This window comes from Hemitrygon akajei, chromosome 3 (assembly GCF_048418815.1).
Source record: "Hemitrygon akajei chromosome 3, sHemAka1.3, whole genome shotgun sequence".
Classification (NCBI taxonomy): Eukaryota; Metazoa; Chordata; class Chondrichthyes; order Myliobatiformes; family Dasyatidae; genus Hemitrygon; species Hemitrygon akajei.
In genome coordinates, this window is record NC_133126.1 from 43601285 (window position 1) to 43621373 (window position 20089).

A 20089-nucleotide genomic window follows, 5' to 3' on the forward strand; every position below is an offset into this window, starting at 1 on the left:
AAATAACAAACACCCTTGTCGGGTGAGTTGAATATACTTTTGTACCTTCTGTTTTGGGGGGAGAAAATAAGAGATGCTTTGAAACTCCTTGGGTAGTAGTCTTCCATATTATGTTCAAATCTGAATGTCCTGCCAGCAGGGAGAGAAGACGACGAGAGTATTTGTGCATCTCAGGATCTCGCTTCAGTTTATTCCATGATCTTCACTACCCGATCAACTTGGGTGGTGTGTCTTTATGCCATTATAGCCAAAAAATCATTTTAGAAAGGACTGTGGTTCAGATTATTTGCATTTTTAACCCAATTATAAGCCTTTTTTTTCCTGATTGCTAGCAAGAGAAAGCTTTGCCCCCAGAAGGTGCTTATTACTATCAAGTGGAAATTCATGGGGATGTTCTTGCATTTTCTGATATGTTCATCTCCTGCGAAAGGCTCCGCTTCATAAAGCAAAATAAAATGAAAAGCTTTCTGATGTTTTTATCAACCTGAGGTGACCAATTACTCAGCAGCCCAGATTTCCCCAGCAATTTTAGCAGCAGCTGGATTTCTGCTTGGGAGGATCACCATTCCGACCTCTTCTGACACATGGGGCAGGAAATTCCTTGGTTCTGGCAGTTTTTAAAGTACTAATAAGTATCTTCAAGCTGAGTGGCTTTGGTTGTCTCGTGTGCCCTTTTTACCTTAAAGAGGTGATAAATGCTCACAGTAAATGAAGATCAAAAGGTAAACTGCACTTGCTGGAAATCTGAGACAAAGGATCACAGACCTGAATGTTGGCAGTTTCTCTTTCCACAGATGCTGTGTGACTGGCTGTGTTTTTCCAGTGTTCTGTGTTTTAATAAGTGTTAGGAGGTAGGGCTGTACTATCTCAAATCCTCGACCTACACCACAAGAGGGCAGCAGGAGCATTAAACACAGTCTTCTCTCAAATTCTAAAGGTAGTTGACATCTTGGAGCAGTGTTATTCATAATTACACAGCTGTCTTTTGGTCAAGATTCTGCGCATCCTCATGGAGGGAGAGTATTTTTCTTTAATTGTTGGGGATGGACCAGAAGTACTGCCTTTGTTACAGTAGCTATCCCTTGCATGAATAAAAGCAGAATATCTGGTTGTAATCACACACATTTTTATTGGAGCATGCTGCATACAAATCTGCTGCTAGATCTTAAAAATTGTGTGTATTTCAACATTGTTCATTGTGTGTAAAGGGTTTTGTAACATCCTGGGGGGGGGGGGGGGGGCAAGGACCCTTTGAATGTGTGAAAAGGAGAAAATTGAATCCAGGAGTTGAAAATGATGAACGAATATGTGATTACATTTAAGCGAACAAATTACCCCATTCTGAAATTGTTTCCTTGTTTTCCTGCTGGCTACCAAAACCCATCCCCACTTCATCTCAAACAAAAACCATGACCCAATGGCATCTTCCAGGGGAGAATCCTCATTAATCCCATTCCACTTCTTTGTTTTCCTACTCTCTGTCACACGTGTCCATCAAAATGTCTGTCAGAAATAGGAGTACCTGCGGATGGAAAAAATGTGACCACGTAGAAAACATACAAACTCGGTATGGATAGCATCCAACTTTAGCATTGGACGTGGGTTGCTGAATAAAAGGCACCATGCCACCTAGTGTTTTTATATTTATTTGTAAATACTGAAAGTAGGTACATGTCATAAATATCAAATAAATTGTTTTTTTTATCTTTCACACACAGATGTTGCAAAGCAATGTCAAGAAAGGGATAACCTTGGAATGCTGGTCTGGTCACCTAATCAGAATGTCTCTGAGTCTAAATGTAAGTTCTACTTAAAATTGTATTTCAATATTCATTTTAATTTTAAAGTCTGTTACTTTCAATACAAGTTCATATGAGTATTTCCCAGTTTTCCAAGAATTGTTCGCTGAGATGTTGGATTTATGCCCATTGCTAATGGTGAATTTATTTGGAGAAAAATGGTGTAGAATTGGGCACCTTGGTAGTGTAGCAGTTAGTGTGCTGCTATTTCATGTTGAAGTTTGGGTTTCTGTTCTGGCCCCATCTGTGGAATGCGTGGGTTTTCCCTGGGTGCTGCCGTTTTCTCCCACTGTCCAAAGATGTACCAGGTAGGTTAATTGGGCATTGTAAATTGTCCTGTGATTAGGTTAGGGTTAATTGGGGTTGTTGGTGATTGCTAGGGCAGCATGGCTCATAGGTCCTGCTCTACGCTGTATTGCTAAATAAATAATACAGTCCACAAGTGTACAGGCTGCTTTAAATTTGTTTGCTAACGTGCCATTAAAATAAGTGCTGGTTCCTATATGCAATTTTGAAATAAAGCCATGGGATTTTGTCCTTGTAAGACTGCAAAGGTACATGCATTGCAGTCTGAGAGTGTCCTTTTTTAATGGGCATATATCTTAGCTGCGCTCTTCATGACTTTATTTGTGTGCTTACACTTGGAAGAGTAATATCCTTCTGTGTTTTAAAAGAAATGTACCAAATTTGGGGCCAGAATAATTGGAACCAGAATACTTGTTCCTGAATATAAGAAATTTGTTTATTTAAAATTGAAATAGTTACGATAATCTTGAGGTCTGGTCATCATTGGCAAAGAGCTGTAGAACTTAATCAGAATTCTATGAAAGATGTGGAGTCCTTTGTAGGTTATTGGGAAAAGCTACTTTGCTAATCATTCTTGACTAAATCATCTGAAATAATTATTCTTCTACTCGTACACAAAATTAAGCCAGATTCTGTGGGAGAAAGAAAATTGGCATTGCAAAATAACCTATCAGCAACGGTCTGTTTATCACTGCACTGTATTAACTGTTTCTCAGATTATGTACAGTGAAATAAATTAGTTAGACATGAGAAATCAGAGCAGGAGTAGGCCAACAAGTCTTCCCAGCTACTCTTACGAACAAGCTGGAGGAACTCAGCAGGTCGGGCAGCATCCATGGAAACAAGCAGTCAACGTTTCGGGCCGAGACCCTTCGTCAGGACTGAAGAAGTAGGGGGCAGGGGCCCTATAAAGAAGGTGGGGGGAGGGTGGGAAGGAGAAGGCTGGTAGGTGCCAGGTGAAAAATCAATCAGAGGAAAGATCAAGGGGTGGTGGAGGGGAAGCAGGGAGGGGATAGGCAGGAAAGGTGAAGAAGGAATGTAAGGGGAAAGCACTATGGGTAGTAGAAGACAGAATCATGAGAGCAGTGATAGGCAGCTGGAAGAGGAGGCAGAGTGAAAGTGGGATAGGGAAGGGAGAGGGAGGGAATTATCAGAAGTTGGAGAATTCAATGTTTATAGCAAGGGGCTGGAGACTACCCAGATGGTATATGACGTGTTGCTCCTCCAACCTGAGTTTGGCCTCATCATGGCAGTAGAGGAGACCATACATGGACATGCCCGAATGGGAATGTGAAGCAGAGTTGAAGTGGGTGGCAACTGGGAGGTCCTGTCTGTTGTGGCGGACGGAGCGGAAGAGCTCAATGCAGCGGTCCCCCAATCTGCATCAGGTCTCGCCGATGTAGAGGAGGCCACACCGGGAGCACCAGATGCAATAGATGACCCCAACAGATTCACAAGTGAAGTGTTGCCTCACCTGGAAGGACTGTTTGGGCCCCTGAATGATAGTAAGAGATTGCAATAGATGACCCCAACAGGAGTGTTGATCTGACCCCAGCATCTGCAGTGTACTTTGTGTTCCCAGATACTCTGCCATTCATCAAGATGAAGGTGTTGCTACGCATTTCTGGACTAACTGGTGTACCCCTTATTCAGAAACTGAATCCTGGTTATAGATCTCTCTTCTGTGTCCAAGTTTACAAGTGTTTAAAAATAGAAATAAAATACCTCCAAGTTAAATTTCATTGGCATTGCAACTTTCCTCTTCTAAAATTAATTGTAATTAATTCTCTGTCTTTTAGTGAAGCACTGCTTTTCTATCCAAGAAAAAGAATTTGCTCCCTTTCTGTGCCTCTATTCTTTTTCTCCTCTTGGGCTCATTTCCAATATACATTTCATCTAAAGTTTTGCAGGCTTCAGTGGCACTCCCATCCCTTGCCTCCATCTGGATCTAATCTTGCTAATCAGCTCTCTCCATACCACCTGGCACTGGCACTCCCTTACAGGTTTCACCATCAGCAATTCACTCTTACTTTATACAGGTCTCTCTGTCATCAGTATTACCTTGCCTTGTGTATTCAGTGCCCTCAATATGGCCTCGACATCAGGATCAAGCACAAGTAGCCAGCCACTTGGCTGAGCTTTGCCCACGATGGCCATTTTGAGCTCCCAGTTGCATGCATTTCACCTCCCATCCCCATTCCCACATTGACTTGTTTGTCCTCGGCCTCTTTCTCTACCACAGTGAGGCCACAAATGAGAGGAACTGCTCCCCTTAATCTGTCTTCAACTAACATATAAATATTTAAAAGTTTTCAGATAACTACACTACCACCCCAGATCCTTTTTTCCAGTCTTCTTACACACCCTTTTTACCCTCTCCCCTACACCATTCTCTTTTCTCTTCCCCACATGGCTCCAGCTTTCTAACCCTCGTCATTTGTGGCCTCATTGTGGCAGTGGAAGAATAAAGAACGGCCCATGTCATTGGGAGGGGAGGTAAAATGGTTTGCAACTGGGAGATCAAGGTGTCCACTGTGGAGGGAACTGCCTATTGTCCATACACTTTACCCATTTGATATCCCAATGCTCTGTTTTTTTTTTGTCCATCCCTTATCTGGTTCCACTCGCCACCTTCCATATCAGATTCCATCATATGCAGTTCTTTGTCTCTACTAATCTCCTTCCAGCCTCCATCACCATCTCCTCTTCTCCCTTTCCTATCTGGCTTCATCTGCCCATTAACCTCTCCTCATCTGTTGCTTGCCAGCTCCTGCCTTGCCCCTGCCCCCAGCCAGACTTTTTTTTTTTATGCTGATGAACCTTGCCAATAACCAAAGGGTCTTTGGACCTCAGGCTGGGAACCCATGCCGTAGTCTCTTTATAGTGGCCATCTCCTCTTAGCACACTATCCAGATGCAAGGTCTTGTCCCAACATTTCAGTCATTGTTTTGCATCCACAGATTCTGCCTAACTTGAATTCTGCCAGCGGCTTGCTTTTTTTAACTCATCATTTTCATCATGTCCTCCGTGATCTCTGGTGCTCAGTGTCTATAATGATCTTGTACTTGCCTCACTGTCTCCTTCCAGCTTTGCAAAAATTTTTGCAGTCTCCCACACACATTTTAAACTACCGCAGTCTCGTGCCCCCAAGGATGCTCTTATTGGTATATTTACTGTGACTAAATGACAAAGCTGGGGTTAACCTCGTCTCACCATAGCAGACCTGGTAGATCTACTGGTTAAGTGATGTCTGTACACACAAGCATAAGAGACTACTTCTGATCCTGCTTTTGATCACCTTTTACCAGAATTTGTCAGCCCAATGTAGAATTTTGTCAAGAACATTTCTCTGAAATTCTTTGTGGTGTTTACTGAATGTTTGGTTTAGGGCAGGGGTTCCTAACCCAGGGTTCCATGCACTTCTTGCTTAATGGTATTGGTCCATGGTATAAAAAAGGTTGGGAATCTCTGGTTTTGGGTCATACTGACATAATCCATGTACCTTCCCTTCTGATTGTTGAATACATTGCAATGCAAGAAAGCTGCAAGTCATGAAAGGAGAAACATTCCATATGCAGTCAGATAAAATAGCAAAAATAGAGATATTAATACACAGCAGCCTCTCCGGACTCTGGATTTGGGGATTACCAAACGTTATGTGGATTTTCTGGTATAGTCTGTTTTGTCATGTGCTTTTGTGATATCATTCTGGAGAACGTTGTCTCATTTTTTAACTGCATTGCATTTGTGGTTTCTAAATGACAATAAGCTGGAACTGAACTGAAAAACCTTCCATTACTACTGTAGAGATAATTGGTCTACAAAGTTAAAGCTATTCTGTAATGCACAGCAGACATGATTCAACTTTTCCTAAATGACACCTGTGCATGCTGAATAAAACAAGTTTTAAAAATACAAATAAAAGTGTATCAATTAAAGATTATTTATATTTCATCAAAATAAAACTGTGATCCTCCTGTAAAGGCGATCTTTGGCACTTCATTGTTTATGTAAGCTTATTCTATCTAGCCACAAGTTATTGCAATGGCAGTGCAATATTTGAGCATTTAATACATAAATCCTCTGATTATAATTAATCTCACATCTTTACCCTGGTTGCAAAGTAATTCTGTACTGTCTAGTGTAGCAGCTGTTCACTACATTTCGGTGTATGTTTTCTGTTTTAGGCATAATCAATCAATTGTGCTCATTTGCTGATTGTGTAGGAATCTATCAACATTTTTCATTTCAAATAATTGACTCCTTTTGTCAGTCGGGAAACTCGTGGTCAGGCTCAATTACAGCAGATGGCAAATTATTTGCCATATGAGATGAATGCTGGAATCTGGTGCAAAAACCAAACTGCTGGAGGAGCTCAGCATCTCAAGCAGCATTTTAGGAATGAAATGGACGGTTGCATTTTGGGTTGTGACCCTTCATTTGCTCTGGAAAAACAGAGGAGAGTTGGCCAGTATAAAGAGGTGAGGGGAAAGATGCAGCGTGAGCTGGTAGGGTGATCAGTGGATCTAGGTGAGGAGCAGCGGTAGGATGGGGGAAGAGTGGATGTAGCAACAGAAGCTGGAGGTGGTAAGTGAAGGCTACAAAGGGCAGCACATGATGGGAGGAGGGTGGGCACTTGAGAATAGTTGGAGTGTGTGTGGGTGAACGGGGGAAAAGGAACCAGGTGATAAAAGCCTGGGGAGGTGGAGTGGGCATAGGAGGAACGAAGTAGTTGAGGAGGAGAGAGAAGGGACAGAGAACGAGCAGGAAACAAATGACAGGAGGAGGTATAATATCGTCACTGGAGTTATCGGGTTTGAAGCAAATATCTGTGTTAGGTCCAGTGATAATTTTTTTGACAGGAAGGCAGTGGATGTTGTCTACATGGATTTTAGTAAGGCATTTGACAAGATCCCACATGGAAGGTTGGTCAGGAAGGTTCAGTCACCTGGCATTCAAGATGAGGTAGTAAATTGGATTAGACATTGGCCTTGCGGGAGAAACCAGATATTGGTAGTAGATGGTTGCCTTAACTGGAGGCCTATGGCCAGTAGTGTGCTACAGGGATTGGTGCTGCTTCTGTTATTGTCAACAATCTGAATGATAAGATGGTTAACTGGATTAGCAAATTTGTGGGTAACACCAAGATTGGGGGTGTAATGGACAGCGAGGAAGACTATCAAACTTGCAGGATCTGGATCATCTGGAAAAATGGGCTGAAATGCGGCAGATGGAACTTAATGCAGACAAGTGCGAGATAATGCACTTCAGTAGGACCAACCAGGGTAGTGAAGAAGTAGTGACTTCGTTGGTCATAGGTCTCGCACAGTGAACGGTAGAGCAGTGAGAAATGTGGTAAAATAAAGGGATCTGGGTATACGGGTCCATAATTCATTGAAAGTGATGGCAGAGGTAGATAGGGATATAAAGAAAACTTTTGGCACATTGACCTTCATTAATCAAAATAGAGTGCAGGAGATGTTATATGGAAGTTGTAAGAGATGTTGGTGAGACCTAATTTGGAGTATTGTGTGCAGTTTTGATCATTTACCTACAGGAAAGATGTAAATAAGGTTGAAAGACTTGAGGACCTGGGTTAAGGAAAGACTGAATAGGCTAGGACATTATTCCCTGGAATGTAGAAGATTGAGAGGAGATTTGATAGAGAGATACAGAATTATGAGGGGTATAGATGAGGGTAAATGTAAATAGGCTTTTTCCACTGAGGTTGTGTGGGACTACACCGAGAGGGCATGGGTTAAGGGTGAAAGGTGGAATGTTTAAGGGGAATATGAGGGGAAACTTCTTCATTCAGAGAGTGGTGAGAGTGTGGAACTAGCTGTCAGCGCAAGTGGTGCATTCAAGCCCGATTTCAACATTTAAGAGAAGTTTAGATAAGTACACGGATGAGTGAGGTATGGAGGGCTATGTTTTGGGTGTAGATTGATGGGACTAGGCAGTTTAAATGGTTTGGCATGGATTTGATGGGCCTGTTTCTGTACTTTCCTATGACTCTAACTCCTGAGATGGAAACAGAGATCAAAGAGTCCAATTCAGTTTTTGAGCGGGATGAAAATTGGTAAGTTCTGAACGTGTAAAATATTCCTTTGGGCAAAGATTAATTTCCATATTCCAAGTGGTTGATCGCCTGCTTCTATTCTGGTTTTGGTGACGATTTCAAATTGCTTATACAGTGATAGCTATCCAGACCTTTTCACATGTTATAACTCTCTATGGCTCAGCGATCTATATTCAAAGAAAAACAGAAGGGGCAGAATGCACTTCCAGATTAGGTGCCCTTGTTTACATTTATTTTATAAAGAATTGGTGAACAAGTTACAGTATGCAACAAAACAGCAGTTTAAAGGGCAGCTCACCACTCTCTTCTGGGGCTGTTATAAATGAAAGTAAAGTTCGCCTTAGCATTGACACTCAAACCCTGAAAATTGAATAAATGCCAGAAAAGAAGTACTGGTCTAGGATGTTACTTGCCCAGCAAAACCTGTTCCATGAGGTGTTGAAAGAACTGTTTTAAAGTCAACATTGTGGTTCCATTGTTCATTGCCTTTCTTGGCCTTTCACCAATGGAATGTCTTTTGTAAGATTGAATTTTAATGGTACAGAAAAGTTGTTCTTACTGAATCGTATGATGTTAAATGCCATATTTGTCAGATCTGGGAAATAATTTATTATGTGAAAATGAAGCTCTTCAGACTTCTCAGCAGCAGTAGATGAAATTACTGTACTGTTCAGTGGCATTGTTTTTCTGTGGTTTGACAAATGGGTGAAATTGAAGAATTAGCTGAGCTGTCTTTGAATATCAACAAGTGTGATTTTTTTTCACTGAGTCTGAAATGGCATTTTGACAGGTGGGTGATCAGTAATGAGAACATAATATAAACTGCCAAACATTTCAAGCACATCGTTAACATTGGATGAGTTCATTAGTTAATGCACCTGTAAAATCATTGGCAAAAAAATCTCCAATCTAAGTGCAGGACGAACACTCTCTCCTCAATATGCACTTGAATGCTATCAGCTTCAGATACGTTATATGAAAGGTTCTTTACAATGTAGATGAGATGACCGACAGAAGATCTTAGGGAAATGCTACCAAATCAGAGGATGTTGAGTGGTTCTATGATCTTGCTTTCCTTACTGTTCCTGCTGCTTAGCTTAATGTTCAGGAAGTTTTACTTTCTAAGAAATTGCACAGTGCATTCTGAAAAGGTGTATAAATGTTTCAATTTTAGCACAGTAATCTCTCAATTTCCTGCTTGCCTGTGGGTAATTTTAGAGTGGAGCAGTTCAGAGTCCTGTTCTGAGTTAATAGGGAACGTCGGGGCCCTTTTGTGTAGAGGAAATTATAAACTGTTGACAGTTCAACCCAGAAATAGTGGAATAATGTATTCAGTTTAAATTTATTGCCCAGCAATCCATTGGGTTGCCAATTTGCTCAATTTCATAGTACTCTTAAACCTAGGAGGACCATGAAGTTTGTCTTTTCAGCAGTGTTTTTATTTAAACATGTGCTTTTTAAGATAATTCGTAACAAGCTAAGTTTTGTAGGCTCATGGACGATATTAAAACATTGATGTATCTGGCTGTCCAGAAATTATACTCAATTTTCCTAAAGCAGTCTCTAGGAGCAGGGCAACTTGTACACCTGAGCAAGCATCCACTAATAAACTATTCTTGTAATTATAATTTGATTGTTAAGGCAGTAAATAATTTAAAATCTGTAATATGCTGTTTGAATCAAAAATGTAGTTATTGAGAGTGTAATAATAATTCCAACCATGTTATGCTGTCAAGCACACAAACATGAAACATATTCCCTACATTTTAAGTAATGAAACGTTTAGGTTTGCTTTGGTAGAAGTCAATGAGTGCCACTGTGACATTGATACAGGCTATATGGTCTACGGCACATGCCAAAAGCTGAATGCTCTCAACATGAGTTGAGAAAAATGAGCACTGATTTTTCAAGGTAATTTTTGATTGAGGGAGGGTGGCGGCAGAGAGTGGAGGAGGTGATCTGGAAGGAAAGGTGTCATTTTATAACTATAAGGATAATTGCTGATTTGCAAGGCCATTTTTAACATAAAAAGGGAATACAAAGTATTGATGCATCAACCTGAAATCAACAATATGGGGATGGGTTGGTGTGAAATCCAGTTTGTGGTTGAAAAATTACTTATAACCTGCTACTTGAAGTAATGACAACTGTTTTATTGCTTTTTTAAATAAAAATTTGAAGTTATTTGCTGTGGTAACTTTTCACAACCTTATAACCATTTTTATTACTTAATGTGGTATTACTTGATCTAAATGTGTGATTCTGGTCTCTGCTCTATTAAGCATGTCCAATGTGGTTACACATACTTGAAGAGATCATATGTACAAACAGATTGAACTGCATGTGTAAGTTTCTTTTAACTAGCTATATGCCAAGCAGTGAATTTGAAGACATTACACTTGGGACATTTAATTATAATTTTATTATTTGCGATTGTGTGTGATTCATTTTAATGAGTTCCTGAGCAAAGTTGGGTTAGTTACTGCATTTAAAATCTATTTCTGATGTAAATTGCCAGCTGCAGCAATGAGAACAACAACGTTTTGCAATCTTCTGGGTTTTTTTTACTTCAAAGCCCAAGAGCATCATGTATAATGAAGTAGTAAAGATGGTTAGTTATGCTGGTAATAAACTGCTGGTAAATATAATTATTACTCCTAATATTTATTGGAGATGATGGCTACTCTTGTAACTTTTGGATTTGCTTTAAGTCACCACCAATATATTAAAATATTGTACTGTATGTTTCTGTGTTCAGTGGTATCTCCATGAAATATCAAATTAATAAATTCATGCTGAGAATGCTAGAACAAAATGTATTTTAATTAATTCCATAATATCTAGAAAGACTAATGTTGGCCTAAGTCATAATCTACACAGTAGCAATGGCAAGAGAAATGTTTCACATTTTATTTGATATATTTATTCTAATTGTTTTATGTATATAGCTTATACATAAGCATGTATGGCATATAGCTTATTTTTAAATTTCAGACCAGGTTTTTTCATTACATTTTTTAAGGTTAGTATTCAAGATTTTTTAAAAGCATAAAACATTGCTTTATTCATAAATCATTCCTTAACCAAAAGGAAAAAAATGTTTCTGGATTTGTTTGACATATTATTCTGTTTACTCAAATTGAGGTCAAATTTCACTTCCCATGCTTCAAATTGCATTGGTATCATTGCACAGAAATGAACTGTTTGAGCCAAATCGTCTGTTGATCTTTATCTTTTTTTTAAATGCATCTACAAACACGCATTTTTATACCTACTCCATATATAGCTACAATTATTTTACTGTTTTCTGTTAAAAAAATCTTGTGAATTGCTGACTTGATATTTTAGTAACCTTCTAATTGATTATCTCCAGTGTTCTTTTCCCCAAAGAGTTCCTCGTCTACTCTTCCCATATTCTTTTTTATTTATTTTCTTAGGAATATTTTGCCGCCTTATTCTAAGGAAATCCAGTACTAAGTTATCTATGCGTACAGACATTTGGTTAGCTCATGCAATCTGCATGTGATTAATATTTTCATATAAGCTGTTGCAATCTTTCTCCTTGTTCCTTCCTCTTATAACAAATTGTAGAATTATTCTGCTCAATTTGAGATTTCTGCATGGAAAAATCGCATGTAGTTATAGCAAAGTGTAGTTAAATCATGCATTATCTGTGTAAAATGCTTGATATTTGCAAAATATTACCAAGATGAATTATTGTAAAGCCACAATTGATTTATATTTGAAGGTAAATGGAAATATATTGTTACAAATGCTATGCATTTTGTTGAATTCTATTATCTTATTAGATTCTGATACATAATGAATTTTATTTAGTATTTTGTTTAATATAAAAACTATATTAAAAGTATATACATTTTGCTTAATGCAAGTACCCAAATACCTCTTGGGTACTTGGTAAATCGATTACCGTACTTTGAGGGGGAAGATTTAAGTTGGACAATAATTCAGATATGACTTTTACCCATAAATTACCTATTTTCTGAATTCTTTTTCAGGAGTTACTTTTTTATACTTAAAAATACTCTAAAATATCTTTCTGTGATTCAAATTTTTGCCCCATTAGTTTTGAGAGCCACTGGTGGTGGGGGATGGGTATGGAGAGCAAAGCTGCTGTTCTAGGACTGTTTACAAAATGTGTGGTTGTCACAGGGCAGATTTTCTTGTATCTGGTTTCTGTCAACTTTATTTTCCTTGTTCTTTTCTCATCTTCCAAATTGCTCTTAATTTGTGGATGCTGGGTAACAGTTGACATAAAAGAGAAGGGTTTGGGGTCAGGTCACTGGCCAGGAAAGGGAATGGAAAGCTGGAAACCTGAGGTAAATTATGTATGATAAAGTAAAATGTGCTTAATTGAAAGATAATCCCCTAATAATTAACTTTTTCTAGTAATTATACATTTGTGGAATTCCTCAGGTTCAAACCCTTTGCAATTGAGCAATTTGAGTGAGATTTTGGAGTGTTTAGGAGTAATAGGAGTCTTTAGCCCATTCATTCATTGTTGGAAAGATTACTTCTTGACTTGAAACTGAGTTAAATATGGGATGATATTCCCTATTATTAAAAGGGATATTGCACCCTTTTGTTTAAAAAAAAAGGAAGAAGCCCTTCATGGAATATTGCCATTGTGTTTGTCCGTTAATGTGATGGATTTTTGAAATGGAATCGGGTTTCTGATTTGAGAGCTGTAGAAGGTGCAGTGGGTAATACTGAGGAAACCTGAATGACAGCTATCAAAAGTGATCAGTGCCCATTGGATGTTGGAAGTAAATAGTTTCTTCATTTCTGCTCTTTCTTTGTAACAGGCTCGGGAAGTGGGAGTGGGTCTGGGAGGTACATTAGTAAGAGAAGCTGGATGACTTGCTCCACAGTGCCACCAGTGGAGGCAAGACTGAAAAGCAGGTAATCGAGCCGTTAAATAAAAGTCAAGCAGCAAGAGATTATTTTTTAAACAAATAAACAACCCTGGGGTATGTAGAAAATGGCAGCAAGATTAAGGAACGTGTTGAATAATTTAGTTGTATCTAACCAATATTTTAGTGTGGTTTTGTTTGATTTTTAAAATGTGACTGTCTTTTACAGAATGTGTGAGGTACTAGGAAGTTTAAAGAGTTTCAATATTACATTGTAAATTAAATTCACATTTATTCCATTGTAATGTGCTAAATTTGATTAAAGATATGGTCATCTGCTTGTGAAATGTGCATGCAAAATTTCTGGTAAAATCCTTCTAGGTTATCACAGTTTAGTTATAAGCCAACCATGATGTTTCTGATATATTTATCTCGTGCACAGTGTGATTGTATTGCCCCATGTCCAATAAACTACTTCGGTGTGAACCAGGAATTAAACCTTGGCAAAGAATTGAACAATGGACTGCACACACTGGAATCTTATGCAGTAAACTAACTGTTGGAGGATCTGTGTGTCAAGCAGCATCTATGAGCGAGGTTGGAATTGACAGGTCAAAACTAGCTGAAGGGGGATATGGCTAGTAAAAAATTAGGAGGTGGGGACAAAGGCCATATCTGATTATGGACTGATCGGGTGGGGAGGCTGGATAACAGGCAGATAAAGTCTGGGTCTGGGCTGGGTTTAGGAGATAGGTGATTAATAGATGGCAGCAGACAAAGTAGGAAGATGAAGCTGGGAGGTGGAGGGAAGGATAAAAGAGGATAAGGCTGCTGGAGGGTGATGAGCACCAGCCCAAAAGCAACCAGTGCTGGAATGTGATAATAGGATCAACTGGGGAGAGGGAAGGGCATTTGGAACGGAGACCAGATGGGAGAGGGGATGAAGAGCTGCTGAAATGCAAAGGTCGTGGATGAATGAAGCCAAGAAGGTGACGGGGATGAAAACTGGTGATGGAGGGACATCAAAACTGGTGAGAGGGACTGAAGGAATTTATTTATTATTTATTTTTACTTAGACGTACAGTGTGGAACAGGCTTTTCTGGCCCATCGAGCCAGACTGCCCAGCAACCCCTGATTTTAACCCCAGCCTAGTTACAGGACTATTTACAGTGACCAATTATCCTACTAACTGGTACGCCTTTGGACTGTGGGAGGGAACTGGAGCACCTGGAGGAAACCCAAGCTCTCTCAGCAAGAATGTAAAAGCTGTCTTATAGAGGCCGCCAGAATTGAAATCCAAACTCTGACACCTCAAGTGTAATAGCGTCACGAGTATCACTGTGTGATTGTGGCTCCCCAATTAAATTATTTCTAATCAGTGAATTGGATCTTTAATGCCTTTGTTCACTGGTATTGTTGAATCTAATTTAGGAAATGAAGCATCCAATTTGTGAACCACAAAGTCCTGCAAAAAGCAATGATCTAAGTGTTATTGGATAATACAAATATCGGTGTGGTCCCCTAGTGAACTTATTTTTTAAAATTAATCTTCCTGAGAGAGAGAGAAAGCAATCTTAGTTCAACATTTCACCTGATAAAGCATGTCCTCAGCAGTACAATATTTGTTCAAACTGCTGGGCAATTTTTCAGCCAAAATTAGGTTCAAGTCCTGAATTGGATTATAAACCAATTAGGACGTAATGGGGGCAGAGTGTAACCAAAGCCACAAGTAACGATTTTAAACTGGAGAATGGAGGATTTCTAAATCAAAGCTTCAGTGAACTTTGTCAGCATTTATGACATTGCACACAGTATTTCCAATACATAAAATTTGTTCTTTTTATAACTTTTTAAGCTGATCGTGACTGATGCAAAAGCAGGCCTGCTTGCTTTGTTCTTATTGATGGTCTTTTCTGTCTAAAAAATTTTTTGCTATCCAATGTGAACTCTTTTGAGAGTGACTTTCAGAATGCTTCAGCCGTCAGGATTTTTTAAGATCATCCAGGATGGCAATAAGCACCATAGAGTAATGTAATGTTGCCAATTAAACCAAGTTAAATGTAGCACATGACAAAACCACACTGGATGATGACTGTGCCCATTAACTATACTATTTTATTAATCGTGATTAGTTCAAACAGAGCCAGATTCACAATGTTGTACCAAAACAAACTCTATTAACTCCTTCATTACACAATTTTTAAGCCCGTTAGATATATAGATACTCTATTGATCCTAAAGGAAGTTACAGTGTCACAATACATTGTAAGTGCACGAATTGACTTAAACAAATATTAGAAGAGAAGAATATAAAAAAATAAGTTACGTACTTCAAACAGTCTATCAGGAAGGGGCATCATCACGTCCTTGGCTATAGTTGACTCATTATAGAGCCTAATAGCTGAGGGTAAGAATAGCCTTGTTTAGTGCTCTTTGGAGCAGTGCAGCTGTCTTAGTGAATTACTGAAAGTGCTCTTTTGCTCAGCCAAAATGGCATGCAGAGGGTGAGAAACATTGTGCAGATTTGCCAGGATTTTCCATAGGGTACTTCGTTCTACTACATCCACCCATGTGTCCAATTTGACTCACGATAACAGAACCAACCTATTGAGCCTGTTGCCATCACCTGTGTTGCTGCCATTGCCCCAGCACACCACTGGATAGAAGATTGTACTGGTGACAACAGACTGGTTGAACACATGAAGGAGATGCCTGCATACTGCGAAGGACCTCAGCCTCCTCAGAAAATAGAGGCGACTCTGGCCTTTCTCATACATAGTCTATGTGTTGATGCTCCGCTCAAATCTGTCATCCAGGTGCACCCCTAGGTACTTGTTTGTCCTCACCAGATCTTCATCATAAATAGTAAAAGGCTTCGTCTTCCAAAAGTCTATCCCCATCTCCTTTGTCTTACTAATCTTACTCTGAATAGACCTACCTGTTTTAAATGAAATTGGCTTGGGCTTGATGTGACAAGTTTTGGAGTCTTCATGTGCAATTGTTGGTCTCTGGAGTTATTGCAATCAATAATCTCACAAGATAACTTCAATATATTTTTCATAAACTTTTTAGCCATTGCTTTGATTTCATTGTTAAAGTTGTCTCCTTTTCCATTGTGTCCTTGTTTTGAAACTTTCACTTTTTGCTGCTTCTTATAATCAACTTAGCCACCTGTTCTGCAGTTATCAAATTTAGACTTGTGAAATATTGTCCTTGGGGAGACAGTATCTCAAAATAGTCTGTCTCAATATTAAGAATAATGGAGGGGGTCACGACACTTTAAAAGTCAAAATTGTCTTGGGTGAAAAATTATTCCAGCTGGTTCCTGCACAGGCATTAACCAGGTGTCATCATGACACCACTTCACATTGTTACTTGAGCTTCATGCTGACCAAGTCACTTCTGTCTTTTATAGCTTCCACTTGTCTCTTCCTCTCTCTCTCCCCCCCCCCCCCCCCCGACTGACTACACCACCACGGAAATGAGCTCTTCACCCAACTTGTCCATACCAACCAATGGTGCCTGCAAAGATTGCCCTGTTTGGCACATGTCCCTCTAAACGAGAGGTTCCAGACCTTTTTTTATGCCTTGGACTCCTACTATAAACTGAGGGGTCAGTGGCCCACAGGTTGGGAACCCCTGCTCTAAACCCTTACTATCCATGCATTTATACAGATGTCTTTTGAATGATATTCCATTTGCCTCAATCATATTTGCTGACACCAATTTTGTTGCTTTGGATACAAATTGTGACTTTATACCATGTCGCTATCAGATATAATCAGATGGATCGTCATGGCTATCCCTCAAGGTCGAGGATGATGGTCTTCATTCCGTTGATCTATTTATGGACTCTCAAGTAGCTTATGAGTCCAATCTTGGCTTTCAAAGTTCTTCCGCATTCAGGACAGGTAGTTCCAGATGGCAGATCGGGCTTTGGTTGTTGTTGCCTCTCTTTCCATTTTCTTCACTTTTCTTCTAACTCTGCACATCTATTGGCTTTGAAAGTTGCTGTTCCTTCTCGGATGATGGTTTGCCAGGGTTTCCTGTCTTTGGCATTGGTTTCCCAATTGTCAGTGTCGATGTTACATTTCTTCATGTTGGCTTTTAAGACGTCTTTGAATCTCTTCTGTTGTCCGCCTCTTTTATGTTTGCCTTCTTTAAGCTGGGAGTAGAAGAATTGTTTCGGCAGACGTTCGTCTTTCATCCGAACAACATGTTTTCTCCATCTTAGTTGGTTCTTGATGACGTAGGCTTCAATGCTCGTTGTTTTTGCTCATTTAGCATGCCTGCATTGGTTCTTCTACCTTCCCAGCTGATATTTAAGATGTTTCGAAGACAGCGTTGATGGAACTTTTCAAGTGCCTTCAGATGTCATTGGTATGTTGTCCAGCTTTCTGATGCATACAGGAGTGTTGGGATCATCACTGCTTTGTACACTAACATTTTGGTGTCTGTTCAGATGTCACAATCATGAAAGACTGTTGTTCGGAGACTTCCAGACATTTAAGATGATGTTGGATCTCGTCATTAAGGTCGACATTGGAGGAGAGATGACTTCCGAGATACGGAAAGTGGTCCACGTTTTCCAGGGTTGTTTCGCTAAGTTGAATTGTTGGTTCTATTTCTATCAGATATAATCAGAGGGATGCCAAAAGAATAAAAAAGAGATTAGAATGGACATTGGACTGCTGTAGAGGTAATAATGTGGGACAAAAATGGCAGATGAACTTAAGTATTTTGCATCAGTCTTCACTGTGGTAAACAGCAACAACATGCTAGAAATTCAGGAGTGTCAGGGGATAGTAGTAAATGTAGTCACTATTACTAAGGAGAAGGTGCTTAGGAAATTGAAAGGTCTGGAGAGTCCCTGTCATCTGAACCAGATGGACTACACCCCAAGGTTCTGAAAGAGTTAGGTAGCTGAGGGATTGTGCAGTCTTTTTTTTTTGTAGTGATCTTTCAAGAATTGCTAAATTCTAAAATGGTTCCAGAGGACTGGAAAATCACAAATGTTACTGCTCTTTAAGAAGGGAGTGTGACAAAAGAAAGGAAATTATAGGTCTGTTAGCCGGACTTCAATGGTTGGCAAGATGTTAGATTCCATTATTAAGGATGAGGTTTTGGGATAATTGGAGGCACATGCTGGATGCATTTTGCGTTTTGCAAACGCTGGATGTTTATATTACCACTGCCCTTTAAAGTGCTGCTGCTGGTCTGAAATTCTGAAGTAGACAGCAAGCTCCTACTGGGACATTTCTTCTTTAGTCAGGAACTTACTGAGAAAATTATACTAAAGCAGACTTGGATTTTCCAGCATTGTCAGCATTGAAGTAATGTGGGTATGAAACCTGCTGCAGCAGCATACTTCTGCTCAGACAAGAAAATTCATACTTGACTGCACCAAAAAACACTTACAGCAAAACCAAGCTGCTTAACAGAACAAACTATGTAGCCGCAGGGAATGTGAATGGAAAAGCCTTCACATGAGCCCGTAAACTTAACATGATTATCGCTGTTTCTCTCACACTCCTCCCTGACCTGGAACCAAAGTATTAAGTGATTTTTGGATCTCAAAACAAAATGTAGCTCATTGCTTTGTAGCTTTTAAAACATTCTTGGATTGTTAAATAGGGTAGTAGATTCATTTGGATGAAAGGTTACAAAAGAACGTACACACCTTAATTGTCTTTCAGAGTTGCGTAGCTTGTACGGTAATTATTATGATCTACAGTGCTGTGCAGAATTCTTAGTCACCCTAGATTTGTTATACAAATTGTTTTAGATTTCCAGATGTTCATTTTCCACAAAATAAATGTTGGAAAAATTTTTGTATTTCATTAGAGAAAGCATCATTAAATAATAGACCACATTACAAATAAAAAAAACTTGATTACTTTTGTAGGTATATAGCCAAATGCATGATTAAACAAAGATAATAACAGGGATGCTAATGATCAATGACATAATGAGTTGACTGGAACACAAGTGAGCGTAGAAGCAATCATACTAGGTGAAGGGCAACCGAACTAAAAGGTGAGGTTGGCAGATGTGACAGTTTAATCTTCAAATCATTAATTCTTACATCATAGCAAGATGAGCATTGGCAGACTCACGTACTGGTCATCCTGCATCAGCAAAGTCTCTTCCAAGTAGAAATTTCACAGCGGACAGGAGCTTCAAGATGTGGTGTCCAAGCTCTTCTGAAGAAACTTGAAGAAATGGGCAAAATGAGGACCAGAAGTACGGTGGTCAGCCATTGAATCTTGAGTGCAGCAGACAAGAGATACATCAAACTGATGTCCCATCTAAATCATATCCAGCACTGCTACTAGCTCTGAAATCGTAGAAACCAATGGAACCAGGTACACCCATCTACAGTTGAAAAGTCTTGTCAGAAGTGGTCTTCATGGAAGAGTGGCTACCAAAAAGCCATTCCTCTGAAGTGGAAACAAAGCCAAGAGGCTATGCACAAAAACACAGGGACTGGGTGGATGAACAATGGCAAAAGCTCCAGACTGACAAGTAAAAATTTGAAAGTTTTGGCTCAAGCAGGAGGCAGTTTGTCTGTAGAAGAGTTGGAGCATGTTATATGAACGAGAGTCTCAGCCAACAGCGAAGCATGGTGGAGGTTCCCTGCAGGTGTAGAGCTGCATTTTTTTGCGAATGGTGTTGGTGATCTGGTCGCAATTAATGGAATCCTCAATTCTGAAAAGTACAAACAGATTCTTATCCCTCACACAATACCATTGGGGAGGCTTCTCATCAGTTGCAATTTCATTATGCAGCAGGACAGTGACCCCAAACACACAGCCAAGGTCATAAAGAACTATCTTCAAGGAAAAGAAGAACAAGGGGTTCTGCAATAGACGGGCCTCCACAGAGCCCTGATCTCAACATCAGGGCTGTATGGGATTACCTGGAAAGACAGAAGCGAGCAAGCAAGCAAGGCAGCCAAATCTTCAGAAGAACTGTGGCAAGATCTCCATGATACGTGGAACAATCTATACCAACTGACTTTCTTATAAAA

General features: G+C 39.6%; 1 protein-coding gene across 2 annotated transcripts in view; it reads left to right on the forward strand.

Moving 5' to 3' along the window:
- The window catches only part of rcor1 (REST corepressor 1), a 119512-nt gene that overhangs the window by 27931 nt on the left and 71492 nt on the right, over nucleotides 1-20089 (forward strand). For both annotated transcript variants that reach the window (XM_073039712.1, XM_073039711.1), the window contains exon 3: nucleotides 1719-1799. In XM_073039712.1, the coding sequence (XP_072895813.1) occupies nucleotides 1719-1799 (81 nt within the window). The remainder of the gene's footprint in view (nucleotides 1-1718; nucleotides 1800-20089) is intronic.